The 24873-nt window shown below is 43.5% G+C and overlaps 1 protein-coding gene across 1 annotated transcript in view; it reads left to right on the forward strand.

The window, feature by feature from the left end:
• PARP1 (poly(ADP-ribose) polymerase 1) overlaps positions 1-24873 on the forward strand; it is a 41854-nt gene continuing 16981 nt past the window's right edge. Inside the window, exons 1-12 of the mRNA XM_037822772.1 lie at positions 1-243; positions 5752-5917; positions 10835-10950; positions 13079-13293; positions 14954-15053; positions 16696-16812; positions 17595-17771; positions 18183-18330; positions 19853-19993; positions 20712-20948; positions 21276-21344; positions 21653-21785. Coding sequence (XP_037678700.1) covers positions 124-243; positions 5752-5917; positions 10835-10950; positions 13079-13293; positions 14954-15053; positions 16696-16812; positions 17595-17771; positions 18183-18330; positions 19853-19993; positions 20712-20948; positions 21276-21344; positions 21653-21785 — 1739 coding nt within the window. The 5' untranslated portion in view covers positions 1-123. The remainder of the gene's footprint in view (positions 244-5751; positions 5918-10834; positions 10951-13078; positions 13294-14953; positions 15054-16695; positions 16813-17594; positions 17772-18182; positions 18331-19852; positions 19994-20711; positions 20949-21275; positions 21345-21652; positions 21786-24873) is intronic.

Below are 24873 nucleotides of genomic sequence, written 5' to 3' on the forward strand. Positions count from 1 at the left end.
GGCTCTGGGTGCTCGGGTGCCTGCGGAGAGCGGGTGGGCGGGCGTGCGCGCGTGGCGGACGAGGCAGAGGCAGCCGGTGGTGGTAGCGTGGTCCCAAGGAGTTGCAACGGCACAAGGGGGAGGATGGCGGAGTCTTCGGACAAGCTCTACAGGGTCGAGTACGCTAAGAGCGGGCGCGCCTCCTGCAAGAAATGCGGCGATAGCATCCCCAAGGACTCTCTCCGGATGGCCATCATGGTGCAGGTGCGGGCGGGAAGGGCCCGGAGCCCAGGCGTCCGTCGCGGCACGGGGCGGCGCGGGCCGCTTTGTATCGAGCGGGGACCAGTGCCGCGGTGCAGGCCCCTCCCTCGGGGCACAGCACTCAGTTGCAGCCCCCGCCTTGTTAAAGTGAAGAATTGGAGGAGGGTTGGCGGTGAAGCAGAAATGACTGCGGAGGGCTTGCCGGGAGGAGCCAACTGGGCCCGGGCCGCTCGGAGCCGCCAGCTGGGGCCTGTGGGCGCTGCTGCTGCAGTTCCCTATGCAGTGTGTGGCCCGCCCGGTGGACCCCCGGAAGGTTTTGCTGATCTTGCAGGAAAAATTCAGGAAATAGGATCTGTAGCTGTTGATGCCTTTTGCATTTTAAAAATAAGGAGCCGCTTCTATTCTTACTTTTGGGTGGTGGAGGAGTTCTTGTTATTTAAAGCCACTCGCTTTGGGGGTGGGGTGGGGAGGTGTGCATGATCATTTTAAACCAATCTGCTTTTGACTTACCTTGTGCTGGAAGATTTTTGTTCTACGTTGATGGTGGTGACTGGCTTGTGGGGATTGTTTTTAACACCTATTTTTGACCATCATTTTAACACCCGCTTACCCTCATTTTTTAAAAATTATGCAGAACTATACAAAGTCGGTGTCATTTCTGTATAGTGCATTCCGTTTTGTCCTCGTTTATGTTTTAAAATAGCATTTTCCCCAAACTTCCCAGGCTGCCCTCTTGATGACTTTGCAGCCATATGGGTTGAATAAATTGGCTCCCAGAATTCCTCATCTGGGCTTTTTGACAGGTTGGGGATCCCCCTCCGATCCTCCCTAAGACTTCTGAGATGGATGGTATTGAGAGTGATGGTATTGAGAGTGAACTATGAGGCCGTATGTCTGAAGGCTCTTGCCAAATGGAGGGGGGTTCCTGCCTCCTCCATCTTGCGGTTTGCTGATGTATGCCTATGTAGTTCTGGTTCTCACCTGCCCAGGCCCTCCCCTTCTCCCACTTAAAGCTGTCGATTACCCAAGCTTAGGTTTTAGTGTCAAGGTAATTCTTGATTCTCAGTCTCTGTTAGTGAGACAGGAATGTGTTTTAGGAACAATCAAATAGCCCTCACTGAATTTTCAGTACTTAGAGGGTGGAAGCGAGGGGGATAGTAGATATTTATGGAGTTGGTGCCAAGTGTCAGTACTTAGGTTATCTAGTTATCTTGATATCCTCAGGGCACACTGTACTTTTTCATTCAGTAAACATTTTTTGAGCACCTGTTAAGTTCCAGGCACTGTTTTAGGTACTAGGGACACAAAGACAAACTCTGCCCTTGGGAGCTTGCAGTTAGTTAAAGGAAATACGATACGACTGGTGAACAAGCATTACAGGGGTGGATGCTAACTGATGGAGCTGTGCACTAAACATGGTGTGCCCGGGAGGGGAACCCAGGAGGTCCCAGCTAATGTGAGTGCTGGATTAGGAGTCATTTACAGAAGTGGGGGATGGAAAATGAGGATAGAGAAGGAGACAGGGCCTGTGATTCAGAGACCAGGATGTACCACTAAGGGGCTTTGAACTTTTCCCCAAATATATGGGGAATCTGCTCTTGTGAAGTTCCCTCTCCTGCCTGGGTTCATGACCTAAGTTCTCTGTGAAATGGTGGATGGAATTCAAGAAGTCTGAATTTACAGCTGTTTTCACTAACCTCTAGATAAAATTTATTATTTTCCCCAGTTATGAATGTAAGCAGTAAAGTAAAGGCATATGAACAGTACCTGTGATTTATTTCACCACTAGTAATTACAAATACTTTCATATCACTAGTTGTTGGAAATTTCTAAAATATCATTTACTCTCATTGTTGCTTCAAATTTGCCGTAGTTATTAGACTAGGTACTAGATCTTGTTATATAATGCTTTAGAGGTCATGCATTACTATAGCCTCAAATTACTTTTTTTAAAATTCAGTTTTATTGAGATTTATTCACATACCCTACAGTCATTCATGGTGTACAATCAGCTGTTCACAGGACCATCATATAGTTGTGCATTCATCACCCCTATCTATTTTTTAACATTTTCCTTATACCAGAAAGATTCAGAATAAAAAATAAAAATAAAAAAGAACACCCAAATCATCCCTCCCCATCCCATCCTATTTTTCATTTAGTTTTTGTCCCCATTTATCTACTCATCCATCCATACACTGGATAAAGGGAGTGCAATTCACAAGGTTTTCACAATCACATTGTCACCCCTTGTAATCTACATTGTTATACAATCATCTTCAAGAGTCAGGGCTACTGGGTTGGAGTTTGGTGGTTTCAGATATTTACTTCTAGCTATTCCAATGTATTAAAACCTAAAAAGTGTTACAATATGGTGCATAAGAATGTCCAGCAGAGTGACCTCTCGACTCCATTTGAAATCACTCAGCCACTGAAGCTGTATTTCGCTACCTTTTGCATCCCCCCACCTCAGATTACTTTTTAAATGTTTTGATGATTACCTTAATAGAATTGTTTTCCCTTATGAACCTATGCATTTTATTATGCTTTGAAAATGTTATTCCCACCAAGGGATGCCCATAAGCTTCACCAGACAGTCAGAGAGGTCCCTTTTGTAGTGAGAAGGACAGAGAGAAAATCTAAGTACAGCCAGTGTGTTGCAGCAAGTCCAGACCATTGAGGAAGAGAGGAAAGTTGGCTCTGTAGAGGAGTCCGGGAAGGCTTCCCTGAGGAAGTATACTTGAATTACTCGGTTTCAGTTAAACTGTAGCATTCTGGGCCCTCTTTAGGCATACTAGGTTAGGTAAAAGAAATGCCCTCTTAAAAGTAAATGTAGTTTTTCTGTGATGGTAATTGGGGGTGGGTAGTGGTGTTTCCTTTGTGGACTTGAGTCTTAATTCAGAATTTCAAGTTCCTCTTTCTGCAGGCTGAGCTGGTTAAAGGCCAGAAAGAAAGAAGCCATTCTTCTCAGTGCTTGGCTATAAATACCTTCTCTTAACATTTGTATGGGAGGATTGTTCCCTGCTTATCAAATACCTGATGCTTTGTTGCCTGAAGGGCGATACTGGGCCTTCCAGCCTGGGGAGCCTCAAGGCTGTGGTGGGCCAGTGAGTTCTTGACCCTGTGAGCCCTGCGAGTTAGGCGGGGCAGGTGACTGGGTGAGGACCCTGTGCAGACCTGGTCTCAGCCCCTCGACTCTGTAACCCTGGTACTGTAGATGCTTAGTAGGTGTTGCTGAGTAAATGGATGAATATTCTGCAACTTTTCTGAGCCTCCTCTACCACACGGATGGAGGCGGTAATTTTATGACTTTGATCTAGTGCCCTTTTGCCTTTTCCTGCTTGGTCCTGAGTCTTGGGTTAGAGCCTTGCTTTAGCATGGGCTTCATTACTCTTTAGGAGGATGGGGTCCATGCAGTCTCAGCTCTTGTGCTGCGAGTGCACACCCCAGACGGACTGTATTTGGGCAGCCCTCTCCAGGGCCCTGCAGTGTGCCAGTGGTCAGGGACGCAGCACCCAGATCAAGGTTTAAGGGGGCTCCTGCCTGAGCCAGGAAGAGGCGCCACAGCCAGGGGTTCCAGTATGGGGCAGAGCCACTGAGCCACGGACCCTCCTGCGTGAGGGTAACCCTCAGGCATTGCAGAGGAGGGGTAGACCAGGGGTTTCAAGGCACGAAAAGCAGTCAGGCCACCACACATGTCAGGATGTGGTGGCTAGATGCTTCTGTTCTGCATCTACACGTGCTGCCTCGATGAAATCTGGTGGAAAGTTTGAAAGCCAGAACATGAGTCCACTCTCAGAAGTGTCCTTTGTTGTCCGGTTTGGAGGGATCATCTTTTCCACAGCAGTGCTTCCGCATTCTTCCTTCTTCTCTCCAGCCTTGGGGCATTCAACAAACACTTCATGAGCAGGTGTTGCCAGATGCTAATAAGACAGGTATCTTACCCCCTTAGGGAGAAAATAGCCCAGTGCAGAACACAGACATTGATGAAATAATCACACACATTTCATTCTTACCTGCGTGACCTGAGGGTGTGATGTTTGATATGAGCTCTTTAGTACCTGGATGGGGAGCTTGTGAACAGCTCATACTACTGTAAACCCAGGTGGAGGGTTGATGCCGAGGAGTCTTGGAAGTGCCTCCGCTTAACCTTGCATCCAGAAAAGACCATTCATGGATTGGGAGAGGGATAGTTGGGGTGCCTTGTCTTTGCTTATCCAGAATTTTTCTCCCATCCCCACACACAACTCCATCTTGAAAGTTCTGCATAATATTTAGTGTTAATGTGATTTTAATATTTTTTTGACATATGCATGCCATTTAGCTTCATGTTCTGTAAATATAGATGTTTGGGGGGCCTCCCTTCAGTCAGAGCACAGTTTGTTAGTGTTAAATGGGGCAGTTCCTCCTGCCGAGCAGTGTAGTGGAAAGAACTGTGGCATCAGATTCAAATTCATGCTGAACGACTTTCAGCTCCACTGTCTCCGCTTGTAAAGTGGGGGTGATGGTTTTCACCCAAAAGGCTGGTTGCGGGGTTACACATGATGGCTTGTGGAGGGCACTGGGGACCAAGTAACCGTCGGTGTCTTCCCCTTCTCTTTCTCTTCCCCATCACCGTCACTGTTGATTTGCCTGGGAGCATGAACCTGACACCGTCACAATGAAAAGTCCAATGCTGTTAAGTCAGTGCCAATTTGACTGTGAAACATCAAAGGGGGGATAAAAACACTGTGAGACAGGAAATCACCACCTTTCCTGTACGGCTGGACTTGTAAGTTCCTGTACCCAGGAAATGGTGCTTAGTAAAGGCCAGAAAGCAAGCTGCCAGTTTCGGTACAGGTCTGGGGAATTTCTTACAGCTGCCCCATCTAGCTTGCTTCCTCTGAACTGTTCTCTTTCATTCTGCCCTCCTGTAAGTTAATTCATTCCATGCACGCTTGTAGCTGCTGTGAGCTTGACGCATTCTGACACATTTTCTCTGCCTTGCTCATTATCTGGGACTTGTTCTCATTATTCGTATCTGCAAAGGCCCTTAAAGAGCTCTTTCTGGGTCACTGAGGCACTTTGAGTCCAGGCCTGAATGTACCAGTTGTCTGGCCTTTCCCAGTCAGATGCAATGGGGTCTTGACATAGAACAGAAGATCTTCTGTGCATTCCACTATGGCATGAGGGAAGTCATGTCCCTGAAATGGAAAGGCGTGGGGATAAGAGGTACATGGGACAGAGCTCTGCTCTCTAAAACGCCACCATTCTACTGAGTATGTTTCACTTCCTAAGCGAATAGGTCAGGAAAAGCAGGCAACAGTTTGTGGAGCTAATCTGAGAAGATCTTGAGAAGTGTGGAACAAGGGATGCTGTTTTCAATCCCTTTGCAGTTTTTCACGTGAGATAGGGAGAATATAGGCAAGGCTGTCCTCATTTTCCAGATACAGAAAGGTGTTGAGATAGGTGTTGAGTGAGTCAAGATGTAGGTTAACGGCTCATCTGCTTCCCTGCATTGCTTCCTTCTAGTCCCCCATGTTCGACGGAAAGGTCCCACACTGGTACCACTTCTCCTGCTTCTGGAAGGTCGGCCACACCATCCGGCACCCTGATGTCGAAGTAGATGGGTTCTCCGAGATTCGGTGGGACGACCAGCAGAAAGTCAAGAAGACTGCAGAGGCCGGCGGAGTGACGGGTGTGTACTAATGAGGGAGCCAGCGAGGATTCAACTCCCACACCGAAGCTTCTTGTCTGGCACGTGCGAGTAGAGGGCGTGGTGGCAGTGTTACTTCAACAGCACCACGTTGATCCAGCACTGTTGTGGTGCCCGATAGTTTGTTTACAGGCGCTTGGAATGTAGCCTTTAACTTTCAAAAAGTGACAATTTCTTCACTTTTTGAAGGACTGCGTTATCATTTCTCTGCCTTCCTAAACTGATTGTACTGACCCCAGTTTAACCTGTCCTCACGACTCCATGGCACTGATAAGAAGGAACACCAGCCATCGTTTCTGGGGTACTCTCTGTGCATATGCTTAACTGTGTTTTCTTTATCTGTCCACCCTTGTGTCAGGCAGGGTATGTTTGCTTCCAGCTGCTTCAGATCCGCTGGAGACTGAGAAACCAGAATTGTAAATAAATGTAAATTTGCCGAGTAAGGGTCTGGAGAGTGAGTGCATCAGTTTTAGCAAAGGACTGGTGTAAAATGTCTCTTCTCTGAGGCCTTTTTCGCTTTGGTACTCAGGATAGTGAAGCTTGTTGGTTTCGAGACCTAGATATACTGTAGCTAGTTAAAATTTATATAGGGGTGTGTGTGTGTATCAAATTATAACACAAAAATGCATAAAAGTTTTGCTGTAAATTTGGGGGTTTTTTGTTAAACTATCTTAAACCAAAGAACCTAATTTAACATGTTTTCAGACATCTGGAAAATTTAAATTATTCAAGATCCTATAATCCGAAGATTGCTATCATTCATTAACATTGTGGGTTGTCTCCTTACAAAAGTTTTTCTATACAAATATTGATTCACGTGTGTATGTTTTTTTTTTCTTTCCTGCGGAAATGGTACCTTGTCCTACATATTTGTTAGACTTACAAATATTTTCCTTTTTTCAGGTTAAAAGTTACAGATTTCCATCCTTATTTTTAATAACTGCATAGTATTCACTTATTGAGGTCTTGCCTAGGTCTATGCGCTGTTACAAGCACTTGACATACATTAATTTAATCATTACAACCGATCTTTATCAGGTTTTACAGATGGGCAAACTGAGGCACAGAGAGGCTAAAGAACTGAACCAAGGTTTTACAAGGTTATATAGGAGTTAAATGGCTGAGCCAGGGTTCAAATCCGGGCAGTCTGGCTCTTGAGACCAGGCTTGTAACCATTTAGCTATATTATAAATAGAGCTGCTACAAACTTCCAGCTCTTTGGACATTGTCCAGTTGATTCTGTAATTCCAAGTAATGGAATTGCTGCTAAAGGGATAAACAATTTTAAGTTGCCAAATTGCCTTCCAGAAAGTTGCATCCATTACATTTGTACCAGCATTATATTTAACAGACCCATTTCTCCACTTCCTCACTATCACTGAGTATTTTCATTTCTTTTTATTTTGCTCCCAGCAAGATAGAGCATTGTCCTGTGTCTATTAGTCATTTGTATTACTTTCATACTTGTCTGTGTCCTTGCCCCATTTTTCTGTTGGGTTCTTTTGTCTTTTTCTTAATGAAATGAAAAAGATTCTAATTCTTTCTTACACATTTTGCAAATATGACATTTTGACATTTTTTTTTTTTACCTTTATTGTATGTTTTGCCACATTGATGTTTTGTCTTGACTAAATGTTTGAGTAGTCATGTCTGTCTTCTCTGTTATGGCATCTTTGGTATCATGCTTTTGTTATGTGTTTTTAAATCTTTTACCTGGAATTTAAAAAATAATTTACAGACATTGACATACACAGATCTTAAATACACAGTTCTGTGAGTTTCGACAAATCTATATCTACAAATGACATGCACTCCATCAAGGTATGGACATTTTTGTCTCCTCAGAAAGTTCTCTTATGCCCTTTCCTAGTCAACCCACCCAGGTAACCACTGTTCTGATTTCTAGCCCCATAGATTAATTTTGCCTGTTTTAGAATTTCACATCAGTGGAACAGTGTGTCCTATCTTATGCCTGGCTTCTTTTGCTCGGCATAAGGTCTGTGAGGTTCATCCAGGTTGTCTCGTGTCATTAGTTAGTTCTTTTATATTTCTGAGGAGTAGTACTTGTGTAAGTGTATCACAGTGGGCTTATCCACTCTCCTCTTGGTGACTTGTAGATTGTTTCCAGTTTGGGGCTATTACAAATAACAGCTGCTGTGTACAGATATGCGCTCTCATTTCTCTTGGGTAAATACCTAGGAATGGAATGGCTAGGTCATATGGTTAGATGTGTGTTTAACTTTGTAAGAAACTGCCAAATTGTTTTCCAAAACAGCTATATCATTTTGCATTCCCACAGTGGTATATGAGAGCTTTTTTAAAAATTACACATTCTAATAGGTGTGGGTTTTAATTTTTAATTTGATTTGATTTTAATTTCTCAGTATGGTTTTAATTTGTATTTGTCTTATTCATTGCATTGTAAGAGTTCTTAATGTAGTTTAGATATGTCCTTCGTTAGATATATGTATGGCAAATCTCTTCTGTCTGACTTGCCTTTTGTTTAACTAATGACTATTTTTGATGATCAAAAGTTTTAATTTTGGTGAAGTCCAATTTATTGATTTTTTTTCTTTTATGGTTACTGCTTTCTGTGCCCTAAGAAATCTTTGCCTACCCCAAGATCACAAAGATAGATAGATTCCTTTGTTTCTTCTAAAAGTTTTGTAGTTTTAACTTTTACATTTTGGTTTATGACCTATTTTAAATTAATTTTTGTGTTAGGTGTGAAGTGGGTGTTGTTCGTTTTTTTCCTATGTGGACCTGCTGTTATTCGGCACCATTTGTTGAGAAGAATTTCTTTCCCCCATTGGTTTGATTTCTTTGTCAGAACCTGTTGATAGCATAACAGAGGGTCTATTTCTGGACTCTCTTCAGTTCCATTGATTTGTCTGTCAGTTCCACACTGTATTGATTACTTTAACTTTAGAATAAATTATGAAATAATGTAGTGTAATTCTCCAGCATTGTTCTTATTCAATATCATTTTGGCCGTTCTATGCCTTTTATAATCCCTTATAAATTTTGCAGTAAACTTGTCAATTTCTTGCCCCGAAAAACCCTGCTAGGATTTTGATTGGCATTGCATTGTATCTGTGGATCAAACTGGGGGTAATTGACATCCTTACAAATTGAGTCTTCCAATCTATGAACATGCCATTTGTTTCTGTTTATTTGGATGTTCTTTAATTTTAGCTTTCAGTATAAATGTCTTACACATTTTTTTTGTTAAATTTATCTGTTTTATGTATTTTATTGCTACTTAAGTTGTAGCTTTCAGTATAAATCTTACACATTTTTTTTGTTAAATTTATCTCTGTTTTATGTATTTTATTGCTATTTAAGTTGTGTGTTTTGATTCCTTTTTCTCATTGTTTATTGCTGATATATAGAAATGTTTTGTATGTTGACCTTGTGTCGTACACCTGTGCCAAATTCATTTAATAGTTCTACTAGCTTTTTTGTAGATTCCTAACAATTTCCCAGGCACAACACAATCATGGCATCTACAAATACAGATGGCTTTTCTAAGCTTTATACCTTTTATTTCTTTTTCTTGCCTTAATGTACTGATTATGATCTCCAGATCTATGTTTAATAGAAATGGTAAGAGAAGACAGCTGAATTTAGGGGAGAAACATTCGGCTCTGGAATTTAACTTTTTTTTTTTTTAAGCTTTTGTATGTTTACAGAAAGATCATGCAGATAGTAGAGTTCCCCGTTACACCCCACCCCCCCACACACGTGCAACACATAGTTTTCCCTGTTATTAACACTTTGCATTAGTGTGGTACCTTTGTTACAATTGGTGAAGCAATATTATTATAATTATGTTATTAGCTATAGTCCATAGTTTACCTTAGGGTTCTCTCTGTGTTGTGCAGTTCTCTGTTTTGTTTTGTTTAATTTTTATTCTGGTAACATATACAACCTAACATTTCCCATTTTATCTACTTTAAATTATACAATTCAAGGGGCTTAATTAAATACACAATGTTGTGCCGCCATCACCACCATTCATTACCAAAACTTCTCCATCATCCCAAATAGAAACAATCCATGCCAACTAAGCATTAACTCCCCATTCCCCAGCCCGCCTGGCCCTTGGTAACGTGAATTTTAGTTTTTGGCTTTATGAATTTGTGTACTTTATTTATTTCATATAAGTGAAATCATACAATATTTGTCCTATTGTGTCTGGCTTATTTCACTTAACACGTCTTCAAAGCTCATGCTTGTAGCATGGACAGAACTTCATTTCTTTTTATGACTGAATAATATTTCATTGTGTATATATATATACACATTGTGTATATATATATACACCACATCTTGGAATTTACTTTTATATGAGAATAGAATCTAGCTTTTGCCACAAATGGTTGGCCAGTTTCCCTAAAACTCTTGAATGATTCATCCTTTCCCCACAAATTTAAAGTGACACCTTTACCACATATTTTAATTCTTTTATAAACTGGCATTTGTTTCTATTTCAAGATATTCTCTTTGATTCAACATTTACCTTTGATAAATAAAGGTACATAAGAAATTAGAAGACTGAGTTAGAATTTACTGTGGTACAAGACTTATAGTAAACACTGAATAACTCTCTCGAAAGTGAGGGAGGAGGACACCAAAGAAAATGGAGAGAAGTGGAAGGTCATACAGCCAACGGCCAGCTAACATTGTGCTGTCTCCAAAGAGCCTATCTAAGAAAAGTCATTTTATCACCAGAAAAGAGCTCTGTTAACCATAACTGTTACAAATGGACAGAAATGAGATGGACCAATTGGTAGTCTAGTGTAAGAATCCTGGGGAGGTGGTGGAAATGGGCAGGGGCCTTTTAGGAGTTAAACTGTGAGGCTCTTAAGGTGAGCATTACTCTGTTTGCTTGTTCAGGCAAAGGCCAGGATGGAAGTGGCAGCAAGACGGAGAAGACGCTGGGTGACTTTGCAGTAGAATATGCCAAGTCCAACAGAAGCACATGCAAAGGATGTATGGAGAAGATCGAAAAGGTGAGAGTTCGGGTGTTCAAATGTCTCACCTTTATAAATTCCTTGCATTAGATGTCTCGAGGAAAAAAAAATAGGGCTGTAGATACCAACTTCAACACCAGTGGTTAAAAATAAAATGAAGGTCTTAGTAGATACCAGAGATGACAGTGACTTTTCTTCAGCAAGGTCTTGTCCCACGTACACATGGACCAGTCCTCATATATGTGACTGAATCTGCTCTTTGAAGACCTGGGAGAGTTTGGGAAGCACTTACACAAGGGGTCTTTTCTGGGCTCAGCAGAGACTAGGGGTAGGCTGCCTGTGTTTTATGGCAGGATTGAGTTCAAGCAGTGTGTTCGTTCCTGATATAGGAGCCTCCAGGTTCCTTCTGTTTAATAAAAGGACTTCATTAGCCAGTGCTTCCCACTGCTCCTGGTCCCTGAGGCTAAGAGCCATCTGCACACGAAGACACTGATGGAAGGGTGGGCCTGTACCCTCCAGCCTTCTTGCCCTTCTCTGATCTTAAACACACACACTGATTGATTAGTTTAAGGCATTGGTTGAAGGTTTCTGCCTTCTTGGGGAATTGTACAGGAAATTGAGATGAGCTGATGGTATTTTGGGGGAAAAAAAGGAAATTGTCCTGCAAGCACCTGTCTATACTTGTGGTACTGATCTGTGGGATACATGCCTTTAAACAGCCCCTTTCAATCCTGATTGCCCTCATTGCAGCTCTGATACTTATAATCCTACTGACAGACAATCACATAGTATAAGCCCAAGTCAACAGAAGTTCTGAAAACCCTAAAGAATACCCAGATTCCTATCTGAGACTCTAAAGTTTCACTCACTAAGTTTATTCTTCAGAAACTTAAATCCTCCAGAGATCTCCTGTGCCAGCTAAATACCCAAACCCAGAGGCAATGGCCTCTGCAAGAACATCAACCAATTGCATCCCCTTTTCTCATAATGTCGACACTCCTTTTCAACATGAACAAGTTAGGGTGGTCACTGCCTAGACATCCCTGAGGGTCAGGAAAGTGATTAAACTAGAGGAAGGGGTAGCAACAGACAAGATGGAATTTAACAAAGGATTAAGAATACTGAATCTCTGTATAATTTTTCTTAGTTGCTGGGGTATTGGAATAGATAGAAGGAAAGACCTGAAATGGTGGAACTGTAGCCTATAACATTCTTGGAAATTTCCTATATAACTACTTGTTAAATCGTAATTTGAAAGTTATTACCTTTTTGCATATATGTTCTATTTTACAATAAGGAAATAACTGAAACTATGGAACTATAACTGATAACATTCTTTGAAATTTGCTGACTACTTGTTAAATTGCACATGGGAAGTTCTTAGTTCTATGTAAATATGTTTTGTTTCGTTTTTTTTTTTTTTTAAAGCAATGCTAGGATTAGGAGGGGAATAAAAGGAAATTGTTAGGTCTTCCCAGCTATTTTCAGCCCAAAAATTTGAAGAAGAGTTAAGCTCCTCCTGACTTCAAGGGGAGTGTCAGGAGGCATCTGCTATTAGTGTTGCTTGGCGTAAAATGGAGTCTTATATAGTGTCAGCAGCCCCTCGTGCTGAGTTCTCTGGATCTGGGGCTCACAAGCATGGAACTCTGCAGGAATGTCAGACCTGGAAGTTGTGTACCAGGGCAGGATGGCAGAACTGGGTTCTTGCCTGTGGGTCTATGACCACTTTTTAGGAGGGTTCATCTCTGTGAAGAAATTGTAAGAGTCCGTTGAGGAAGCAAAATATTCAAAATCTCTACTCTAGGGCATGTGCTGTATTTGGGGCCTGCAGCGGCTTCCTTAGCCTGCCATGCAGCTGTCCAGAGCCCCAGCGCTGCCCCAGCACACAGTATCAGGCAGTTCTTACACCTGTCCCAGGTAACAGAAACACCCTCAGAGAAATTTCATCACTTCTTCACTTCCCAGGCTGGTGGGTAGGTAGCCAGCTGGTTGAAATTATCTCTGTTTAAAATGGAGATGCCAAAGTTTGAGGGTAATGAACAATGCTGGGTGCCATAAAAGAACCAGAATCTCCCAGGAGGCCTCTTACTGGTTGTGGCACAGTCCCACCCATGTTTCCCGTGGGCCCTTCTGACATTCACTGTACCACATATGGTTTTTCCTGTAGGGCCAGATACGCCTGTCCAAGAAGATGCTGGATCCAGAGAAGCCACAGCTGGGCATGATCGACCGCTGGTACCACCCAAACTGCTTCGTCAGCAACAGAGAGGAGCTGGGTTTCCGGCCTGAGTACAGTGCGAGCCTGCTCAAGGGCTTCAGCCTCCTCTCTCCAGAGGATAAAGAAGCCCTGAAGAAGCAGCTCCCAGGAGTCAAGAGTGAAGGGTGAGCAGAGCTCACCAGGGCTTAGGGGGTTGGTGTGGGCTATGAGGGAGGCCCGAAGATCCTCCAGGTTCCATCTCACTCCTGTATTTCCCTTTGTTGACCATTAGAAATTCAGGGAGAGGCATAATGGGGGACCCCAACAGCAAAGCTCGGCTCCATCCCCCTCCCCTATGGAGTTCCCCTCTTGGTGGTCTCTATTCCCCCTTCCTATATCTGTTCTTCTTGGACAGGTGAAATAAAATCCCACTTCCCCTCAAGAGCCCTTCAGACATTCAGAGACAACTCCTGTCCCCTGTGGGAGTCCACTGACCCTCTTCATGACCCTTTGTATCCCCGCGGGATCCTGGTAGACTTCTTTGTGTGGTTGTGTCCCATGTGTCTGTGTGTCTTGTTATGAATGGTTCAGGGAGACTGTATCATGACTATTTTTAAGTGGGAGATGGTCAATGGATTAATACGTAGAAAGTTCCCCCTGCTTGTAATTTAGCAGTGTGGTGTGGGCTTCGTAGGGTGTTAAAGATTTAGGATGGGAAAAACTACAGTGGCTATTTCGAGTCCTTGGGTGCCTGCTACTCTCTAGTTTTCTCTCTGGTGGTTCCTCCACCCCAGTTGCTTGTGAATACCCGTACAGCTGCACTTCTGGGCCCTATCGGGATCGAAGCGGCCCTGACCTCCCCATCCTTCATTTCACTGCAGAACACACAGACTGGCCCATGGCAGCAGCACGTGTGGCTCTGGAATGTGTAAAAAAACAAACTGGAATATCAGTCATGTGGATCAGAAAGTCCTCAGGGCATCACAGCACATGATATAAGGGTAGGAATTCTTAAGCTCACATTTATGTCATAATAACCAGAATTTATTGAACACTTCCAGTATGCCAGACACTATGCTAAGCACTTTATGTGAGGTTTTTATCTTTTACTCATCACAACAGCCTTACAAGGTAGGTGGTATTCTCTCTATTTATGGATGAGGAAAAGTACGAGGATTTGAAGTCAGGTTTGTGTGAAGCGGGCTGAGTGCTTAGCCCCTCTGCTCCTCATACTCGGCGGGTGCTTGTACCGTCAGTGCCCTCCGTCGAGTCAGGAAGGATACTGCTGTGCTTGGTCAGCTGGGGCAGACTGGTTAGCCGTGCCTTGACTGTCAGTTATTTTGGCTTTAAGCGGTAGCACAGCCCCACCTCTGAGAACAGCCTGCTCAGGACAGCCTTGGTGTTCTGGCTTGAAAGGCTCAGCCTTTGGCACTTGTGCTTTATCTTTCTGCCATCCCAGTCTCAGCCATGGGCTTAGTCCCTGCCAAAACCTCCCCTGTGGTCTTGTTTATACTAAGACATCGGATGGAGCCTGAGCCCTGGATCCTGTACTGGGTTGTTCCAAGGCTCTGGAACAACCTGCAGCCCTCCTCCTGCTGGCAGAGTATATTCTGAAATGGATGAAGTCTCCTGCCTTCTTGGTTGAGGATATTACCTAAATAGAGAGCCCTGACGCTCACCAGGGAGTGCCTAAAAGCACTGAGAAACATGGGGGTGTGTGGCAGAGAGGTATTAAAGTAATGTTTGAAAAAACATAATACATTCTAGATACTGTGTCATCCCAAGTCATTGGGTTTCAGTTTTAATGGCTCTGGTTCTGTCTCTTACATCCTATATCTTTTTCAGAAAGAGAAAAGGTGATGAGGTAGATGGAATTGAGGAAGTGGCCAAGAAGAAATCTAAAAAAGAAAAAGACAAGGATAGCAAGCTTGAAAAGGCCCTCAAGGTGAGTGCTGGGCTGTGTGTCTCCTTTCTCAATTCTCCCTCACTCTGGGAAGAAAGTTCAAGAAGGAGTGTCCCACTTACCAAGACCTTTAAGAATTCCCAGATTGATAGCTGTCATTAAATAGCATGACTTTTTTCCCCTCAGACTGTTTTCTTCCCTCTTCCCAAAGAAAGAAAGTTTTTACTTGGGCGAGAACTCGCATTAGGCTATGGGTGCCAGTCCAGCAGCTAGGCTCAAGCAGGAGCTCAGCAGGGGTCTGTTCCCACTCACCAGCCTCACACTGAAATGATGGCAGATTCGTGCTTGGCCAACTCATACCGCACTCTGCATCTTTCAGGGTCGCTTGCAAGCATTGGAAACTAGATATTAAATTCAAGAGTGTCAAATGATAGTGCCAAAGGATCTCTCTTTATCTCTTAAAGAGGTAATTTTTGCATATTTTTTTAAATGAAGACCTCTTGTCATAAAAAATTAGAGGAATAGAAGGCCGATGACAAAAGAGGGTTTAATCACCCATTAAATCAATGGTCATTGGAATGGTCATTGGCCTGAGGGATTCATCATTGTTTGAGTGTGTTTGAATGATTTTGCATGTGTTGAAGCAGGGTAAAAAATAGTAATCAGAAAATGCTGGGTGTTTCGGAAACTAGGGAAGAACAACAGGTCTCTTCTTGGGAATGTGGTTTTCAGGAGCCATGTGCTTTGCTCTCTTGGGTGGGTATTCAGTTTTTACTGGTGGTATAGAAATTAGAAGCAGTGTCTGATCTGGTCCCATTTGCTTCATCAGTATCACAAATTTGGTATGATTGTCTTTTAGCAAAAAATGTGTCGATTGTGTGCCAAATGCGGCTGCAGTAGAGCTGAGGTGCTGCAGTGCTTTTGTATTTGCCAGCCTGTCTGTTTCTGCAAGCAGGGCCAGCATTCTCATCTCCATTTTAAGAGGTGGAGTCTCAGGCTGAAGTGGTGACTAACTTGCCACTGTCCTGCAGAGGAAGAAGACTCGCCCAGACCGTGGCTCTAAAATGAGGAGGCTGATAGTACCCCCAGCTCTGTGGTGGTGTGAGAATGGCTGAGGTGACATGTCAAAGTGTCCTACAAAGACTAGGCACTTAATAGATATTAAACAAGGTTTTTAAAGTAAGTTTTCAAAAGAGCTTAAATATATTCCTGCATGGTACTGAATATAACACACTATTAAGGAAAATAGGTATTTGAGAATCATCCCTACTCTGTTCCGAGTTTGGTGGAGAACAGCCACGTCTGCCCCATCCCACCCCATAGATGCCGGACATTGGGAGGAAAAACAGCAGCTCTGGACCCAGCCTAGTGCTTCTAGGTTCTTACCTGTATCTCCTGGGGTTTATTTCTAAGGAATTGGTCCCAGAGGGCCTTGGTGCTCTAGCTGTAGCCTTCCTTGTTCCCCAAAGTGGTCTCCCACCCCCTGCAGTGTGCTCAGAGAGACCATGCTCCATGTTTAATTTGATATCCCCAAGAGGCTAACTCTGGGAGTAAAAGCCTACCTTGATCAGACTAACTTCTTTAGAGGGGCATCTCAGTAAACAACTGGGGATGGAATCTGTTTCTCAAGTCAGATTTTACTTTGAAAAGAGCTGTTCTCTTAGCCACTGGGTCTTGTCCATAGGCACAGAACGACATGATCTGGAACATCAAGGACGAGCTCAAGAAAGTGTGTTCAACTAATGACCTGAAAGAGCTCCTTATCTTCAACAAGCAGCAAGTGCCTTCCGGGGAGTCGGCGGTGAGCTGCCTTTGTGTTAAGTGGGACACGCGCATGAGGCCAGCCCAGGCTGTTGTGGAGTAACCGTCCTAATGAAGTGTGGGAGGCTCTCCGTTTGAACACCTGCTGGTATTAATTGCAAGGAGTAAAAATTCCATAGTTGTGTTGCGCTGTCATCTCCACCATCGTGGTCACCATTTTCCCAGGGTCAGGTTGGGGCACCCTTTCACAGGCCCCTCCTGACATCTTCCACAAGTTAACATTTGATTTAGAGATTCAGTGAGGACTCAGGCAGGCTGCAGATTAGCCTTGTATTTTCATGCTATGTACTTTGGCTTGAGGAACACTGTCTGCTGCCTTCTGTCCAAACTCCCCAAGGGCTGCCAGGTCTGCAGAGGGACTTAGAGATGCCCTCTTGGAAGGTGGCATACCAGCATCCCACCAGTTTCCCCAGCCGGCCCCTCCCTGCTGTTGTTTTCTGGAATTGAGATTGGCGCTGTCCCTCATGCAGTAGCAGTTGGCTGCTGTGGGCTCTCCCTTTATTCTAAATAAGTGATGGATGGAGAAGTTTCAGAAACACTTTACACTATACGCATGGAAATACGATCTCTTACAGTATAAAAATCCAAGCTCCAAGTGTAAACTAGCTGCCTTAGGGTTTTCAAGAGCCTCGGGGCAAGCCCTTGGTTCAGCTGCCTCTCATTTTTTGGTGAATGAAGTTTGTGCAAATTCTTCCATCCCACATTGGTAAATGTCCTTCTCTATAGCCTTTCCTCTCTGACATGTTTCTTCACTGGCTTCAGATCTTGGACCGAGTTGCTGATGGGATGGCGTTTGGCGCCCTCCTTCCCTGTGAGGAATGCTCAGGCCAGCTGGTCTTCAAGAGCGACGCCTATTACTGTACCGGGGATGTCACTGCCTGGACCAAGTGTATGGTCAGGACACAGACACCCAACCGGAAGGAATGGGTGACCCCAAAGGTAAGGGAGAGTCCTGGGAGATTCTCACTGGCAGGAAAATGTGGTTCCCGCCTGCATTTACTTGGGCTTGTCCACACTCCAGGTCACCAAATGCAGTGCAGTGTGGTGTTTCTCAGACTTCTTCACAGCTGGGTCATCCTCATCCTCAAAATATAAAATTATATTATGAGTTCCGTATGTTTGCAAAATAGAAAAGTAGAACCAAAAGACATCTAACTGGAGTCCAGGTTTTCCAATCAGTGTAAAAATCTTGCTTAACAAAGACTGAATTTTTGGTTATTGTTTATTGAGTGACTACTGTGTGCAGCCTGCTGTTCTTTAATTTGGGCAAGCCAGATTTCCTTTGCTGTCTTGGGTGGTTATTTTTAGGGAGAGCTGGTTTTCTTAACAACTAAAATTTATATTACTTAGGAATTCCGGGAAATCTCTTACCTTAAGAAACTGAAAGTCAAAAAGCAGGACCGTTTATTCGCCCCAGAGACCAGCACCCCAGTGGCAGCTGCACCCCCACCCTCCACTGCCTCGGCACCCACTACTATGAACTCTTCTGCTCCAGCAGGTACAGTTCCTGGGACCACCATGGGCCGGGGTCCCGATCTGAGAGCCCCTTCCTAGGGCTAGTTTGCCCACTCTCTTCTAGTGGCACCAAGTTGGTGGAGAAGGTTTCCTCCTGGGTTTCCTCTTTGCCATAAACTTCTGGAGGAGCAGCAGGTAGCAAATGATGGTCTTCTCATTCTGGGAGTCTGGAGGGCCAGGTAGGCAGCCTTACCTGGAATGGTACTCAGAATATCTGAATACTGTAGTGCTTAACTGCACCACGTCGCACCTCTCCAGATCTTGTTCTCTTGCTTCCAGGCAAGCCTACACCCTGTCAGTCATCCTGACTGGGGTCTCTGTTGCATACAGGGTCAGAGAAAGCTGTCGATCAGCATTAGTGAGAAATATTCCACACCAACAGAGATGATGAGATGAATGTTTTCCACTCAAGAGAGACCCACTACCTTGGTTTAATCAGAGAAGGACGTCATAGTCTTAATTGTTAAGGCCACAGCTTTGGTGGGTGGAGAACAAGGGTTCTGTCCTGATGGTAGTCCTTTGGTGACCTCCTTCCATCCCCAGCTGCAGGCTGAGCCCTGGCTGGGCCAGTGGTCACTCAGGTGAGTGCGTTGGTGGCCGTCATGGGCCTGCCTAAAGCCTGGGGTGGAGTGTGCCTGGAGGACCAGGCGGGGAGCCTGGCGTTCTGGCTCCTGCTCTGAGGTTCGCCTCCTCTGCTTTTCCATCACCAGCAGTTCACACACACGTGACTTTGTCCCTCTGTGGAGACGTCAGACAGTTTTCTGTTAAACCATTGGTGCCCTAGTTGTTTGCCATCACAGGGAAGGCTTGAAGGACTTCTCCCTACAGCATTTCTTACTCTAGAAATGTGTCACCACTACTGCATTCCCTTTTGCAACAGACAAAAGGTATACTACCGCTTTCCTGCCTGGAGTTGTGCTGGACACCTAGAATGCCAGCGTTTCCTCATTTTGCCTGGAATCCATTATGTCAGCTCAGTGTGGTTGTGCTGACCAGAAGCTGTGAACAGCTGTCACGGACATGTGTAACTTTTTTAATGAGGTTAATAAGTGTTACATGAGAATCACCCTATGTTTTTCAGACATAGGGTTGGGAAGAGAAGAATAAGGAGCCCACCTACCTCCCTCTCTCCTTCCTACCCCCCTGTCAGCCTCCTGGACCCTCTTCCCCCAAATGCAACCCCCATTTGCCCAGGCCTGCAGCCAGTGAAGCTGACCTGTTCATGGAGCAGTGTTGTCTCATGGCCTCTCCCCTGCCCACGTCCATTCTATGTGAGGGACATTCTCAATTGGTAGCTTCCTGTCCTTGACAGCTCTGCTTTCCCCTAGCCCTTTTCTCAAAGAGAAGTTTATGAAAGGGTGATGAGGCCTGTCCTCTTCACCACAGGCAGCCTGTGGTGCCCACGTGTTCCCCGGGAGCTTGCTGCTCAGGTTTCCTGCTCCTCCACCTCTCTTGAGAGCAGCTCGGAGTTAGCCTTGCCTGATGATTCTGGTCTTCCATCCCAGATAAACCGTTATCCAACATGAAGATCCTGACTCTTGGGAAACTCTCTCGGAACAAGGATGAAGTGAAGGCCACCATTGAGAAACTCGGGGGAAAGATGACAGGGACAGCCAACAAGGCCTCCCTGTGCATTAGTACTAAAAGTGAGTGTGCTTATTTTCAAAATGAGGGTGATGCTGTCTGTCTCATGGGATTGTGATGAGGATTAAATGAGGTGAACTCCTTAGGGTGGTGTCTGACACTCAAAAAATGTTTTTCTTCCTATCATCCCCGTAATTCAAGTCCTTTACGAAGGAAAACCAGGGTATTTGTACTTTGCATTGCTGCTCTGTATTGGAGCATATAGCCACACATGTCCTGTGTTCCTAACTAAATACTGTGAGCTGCTGTTCTCATCATTTAGCACTGCTCCACAAGATGTTACTAAGTTTGCTGCCAAAACAAAAGTTCACAGCTCAAGTGTATTTGGGAAATGCGGAGTGAAACAAAGACAAACGGGTTTCTAAACTGCAAGACTTCTGAAGTTCTTTATACTGATGGTGGCTGCCTTGACTCTCCAAGGCTAGAGAAAGGGTGTACAGCATTTCCCAAATGTATTTGACCTGGAAGTCCTTTTCTATGGAGTGCCTATTAACATCTCATTATATGCAGTGGTTTGGAGAAGGCTGCCCTAACTGATTGTGTATTACACAAAGAGAAAATTATTACAATGAAAAAAACCAATGAGCATTAGATTTAGAAAGAAATGTGGATGATGAGGGTTTGAAAGTACTCAGTTAATAAAACTAGAGTCATGTGAGATTTAAGTTTGATTTTAAACTTACTGCTTAGTCACGTCACTCCCCTCCCCCATTTGAACAGAGGAGGTGGAGAAGATGAGTAAGAAGATGGAGGAAGTTAAAGAAGCCAACATTCGTGTTGTGTCTGAGGATTTCCTCCAAGACATCTCAGCCTCCACTAAGAGCTTTCAGGAGTTGTTCTCAGCACACATCTTGTCCCCCTGGGGGGCTGAGGTGAAGATGGAGCCTGTTGAAGTGGTGGCCCCCAAAGGGAAGTCAGGGGGGCCCAAGAAGAGCAAGGGCCCTATCAAGGAGGAAGGTGAGGACACTGAGCTGTCCCTCCATGGGGGCCAAGAGTTGGGGAAGTCAGTGACCCTGTCCTGCCACAGGTCCTAGCCTTTCCCGGCCCAGCCAGGTGCATCTGCATGGAGCCTCCCCACCCTGGGCCCAGGAAATGTCTGTCACATGCAATCCAGACCAGTTTCCTCCATTCGGTTTTCACTGGGCACAGAGTGGCAGGTGCTTTGGGATCTTGGGGGGCGGCACACAGATGGCATTGAGTGAATAATGAAAGTAAAAGGAACTCACTTGCCTTCCACCCTCCCCTTTTTAATTTGATGTTTGGATTTCTCTGTCCCCTTCAAAGGTATCAACAAATCTGAAAAGAGAATGAAACTAACTCTTAAAGGAGGAGCAGCTGTCGATCCTGATTCTGGTAAGCAAGCAGAGGGATGTGAGCAGAGCCAGCCACCATCACACCAGTTGATTAGGAAAACTCTCCTGAAAGCCCACAGTGTGCTGGGCTCTTCCCCAGCCTGACGGGAATGGGCTGTGCCTTGCCCACCTGTGAGCCTCCCTTCACCCTCACGGCCTCCCCAGTCCTGGGATCACCCTTTGTGGGGAACCTCTCAAAGGAAGTATTAGTATATCCAGCTGTGAACCCCTAGGCCTGCAGACTCCCTTCTCCCTGAATGTATGGCCCCTCTGCTGAAGAGAAAACCGAGAGCTTTGCCTCCATCACAGGTCTGGAGCACTCTGCACATGTCCTGGAGAGGGGCGGGAAGGTCTTCAGTGCCACCCTCGGCCTGGTGGACATCGTTAAAGGAACCAACTCCTACTACAAGCTACAACTTCTGGAGGATGACAAAGAAAGCAGGTGTGTTCTGGGAAAGAGAGAATATTGAGGCCAGGATGTGTTCCATAAAAGGTTAGTGGTGAAACTGAAGCTATTTAAACACTAACTAGGGAGTTAAATCTCATCACAACCAAAAAATACCATAAGGCCTTTCGTGAAGAGGAGGGCAAAGCTATTCAGCCCTGGATAGCTTGTTGTCCTTCAACCCAGTCATCACACATAACGTGGTTTCACATCCTCTCCCAATTACCTTTGCTTTTAACCAGTTGAAGAATCTAGAGTTCCCATACCTTTAAGTATATTACAAGTTCTGAAGCCAGTATAGTTTGGCAGTCACCGAATTTATTATTACTCTTTACTGTTAATTCCAATTCCCTAACTGCAAATGGTGCAGTTATTAAGGATATTTGGGTGTGTTTTTTTTTTTTTTTTTTCACCTTTCTTTATAACATCGTGGAGCTAGGCCAGGGTGGATTATAGAGTCTGGGGCATGTTGAGGGGCTGGACTGGTTTGTATCTACATCTCTGGGCAGAGCCGTGCTCATCTAGTGAGTTGATTGCCCCTCACTATGGAATGGGGTATCTGTGAATAAGGGGAAACATGTGTATAAAGAACTTTGTTAGATTCCAATGGTGATTGTGGACATGCATTTTTCTGGTCCTCCCATCTTAAGTTTATTTATTTTTAATTGTGCTAAAATATACATAGCATAAAAATCATTTTAAGTGGGCAGTTCTTTAACATTTAGTACATGGACAATACTGTGTAACTTTCAGCACTATATTTCCAGACTATTTTCATCATCCCAAACCAAAACTCATACTCATTTAGCAATGACTTCCCATTCTTCTCTCCCCCCATCCCTGGTAACCACTCGGCATGAGTTTGCTTGTATGTATTTCATATGAAAGAATCATAAAACAGTTGTTCTTTTATGTCTGGCTTGTTTCACTCAACATGATGTCTTCAAGGTTCATCCATATTGTAGCATGTACAAGCACTTACTTTCCTTCTACAGTTAAATAATATTCCATTGCATGTACCAAATGCAACATGGATGTACCACATTTTCTTTATCCATTTATCTCTTTTGGACATTTGAGTTGCTTCTACCTTTTGGCTATTGTGAATAATAACTAATGACATTGGTATACAAATTTCTGTCTGAGTCCCTGCTTTTAATACTTTTGCATATATACTTAGGAGTGGAATTGCCAGATGATACACTTAATAGGTAACCGCCAAACTGTTTTCCACACTGGCTACACCATTTTACATTCCCATCAACAGTGTACGAGGGGTCCTATTTTGCTGCATTCTTGCCAGTAACTGTTATTTTCCATTTTTTAAATAATTGCCCTCTTTGTGGGTTTGAAATGGTATCTTCTTGTAGTTTTAATGTGCATTTCTTTAATGGCTAATGATGTTGGGCATCTTTCCTTCTGCTTCATTGGCCATTTGAATATCTTCTTTGAAGAGGTGTCTACTCAAATCCTTGGCCCAGATATTTCCCCATATTTTCTTGTGTGAGTATTGTAGTGTTAGCTCTTATATCTAGGTCATTGATCCATTTTGAATTAATTTTTGATTGTGGTGAGAATTATGAGTCCACATTCATTCTTTTGTTTGTGGCTTTCCACTTTGTGTCAGCACCATTTGCAGAAGAAACTATTCTTTCCCCATTAAATGGACTTGACACAACTGGCCATGGATGTGTGGCTTTATCTCTGGACTCTCGATTCTATTCCATTGGTCCATATTTCTATCCATATCCCACTACCACACTGTTTTCATTACTGTAACCTTGTAAGTTTTGAAGTCAGAAAGTGTGAGTCCTCCAACTTTGGAGGTTATTTTGGCTATTCACAGCCCCTTGCAATTCTATATGAATTTGAGGAACACTTTTTCCATTTTTGCAGAAAAGTCTGCCAGAATTTTGATAAAGATTACATTGACTTCATAGATTGCTTTAGACAGTATGACAATATTTAATATCTTTGAAATCAGAAAACAGTTAACTCAGTAAGGGGTTCTGCTGAGTCTCACCAAGTCTGACCCTTTTTTTTCTTTGAAAGTCTGGCTAAAGGTTTGTCCGTTTATAATTATCTTTTCAAAAACCAACTTTTGGTTTTGTTGATTCTCTGATAGCACTTTTCTATTATTTACTTCATTTATCTCTGCTCTAATATTTACTCTTTCCTTCCTTCTGCTATCTTTGGGTTTTGTTTGCTCTCCTTCTAGTTTCTTTACATATGAAGTTAGTCTATTGACTTGTGAATTTTTTTAATGTAGTCCTTTAGAGCTTTAAATTTCCCTCTGAGCACTGCTTTTGCTGTATCCCTTAAGTTTTGGTATGTTGTATTTTCATTTTCATTCATTTCATTTCCCTTGTGATTTCTTCTTTGGCCCATTAGTTGTTTAATAGTCTGTTTTAATTTCAACATATCTATAAATTTTCCAGTTTTCCTTCTGTTATTGATTTCTAGCTTTATTCCATTGTAGTCTGAGAAGATACTTTGTATGATTTAAGTATTTTTAAATTTACTAAGACTTGTTTTATGACCTCACATATAGTCAGTCCTAGAAAATGTTGCATGTGCACTTTAGAGGAGTATGTATACTGCTGCCGTTAGAAGGAGTCGTCCAAATATGTTCATTAGGTCTAATGGGTTAATAGAGTTGTTCAAGTCCTCTGTTTCCTTATTGACTGTCAGTTGTTGAAAGTGGTATATTGAAGTCTCTTATTATTATAGAACTATTATATTTTCCCTTCGATTCTGTCAGTTTTTGCTTCATATGTTTTGGGGCTCTGTTGTGAGGTACATTTACAATTGTTGTATCATCTTGCTTGATTGAACCTTTTATCAATATGTAATAGCCTTTATCTCTTGTGATCTTTTTTGACTTAAAGTCTGCTTTGTATTACAGTAATATATCTACTCTGGCTCTCAAAATTTTGATTATTGTTTGTATGGAATATCTTTTTCCTCCTTTTTATTTTGAACCTTTTTGTATCTTTGTACCTAAGGTTAGTCTCTTTTAGACAGCATTTAGATGGATCAAGACTTTTCATCCATTCTGCCAATAGGGAAGTCTAATCCATTGACA

The sequence above is a fragment of the Choloepus didactylus genome, chromosome 2 (genome assembly GCF_015220235.1).
Source record: "Choloepus didactylus isolate mChoDid1 chromosome 2, mChoDid1.pri, whole genome shotgun sequence".
Lineage (NCBI taxonomy): Eukaryota > Metazoa > Chordata > Mammalia > Pilosa > Megalonychidae > Choloepus > Choloepus didactylus.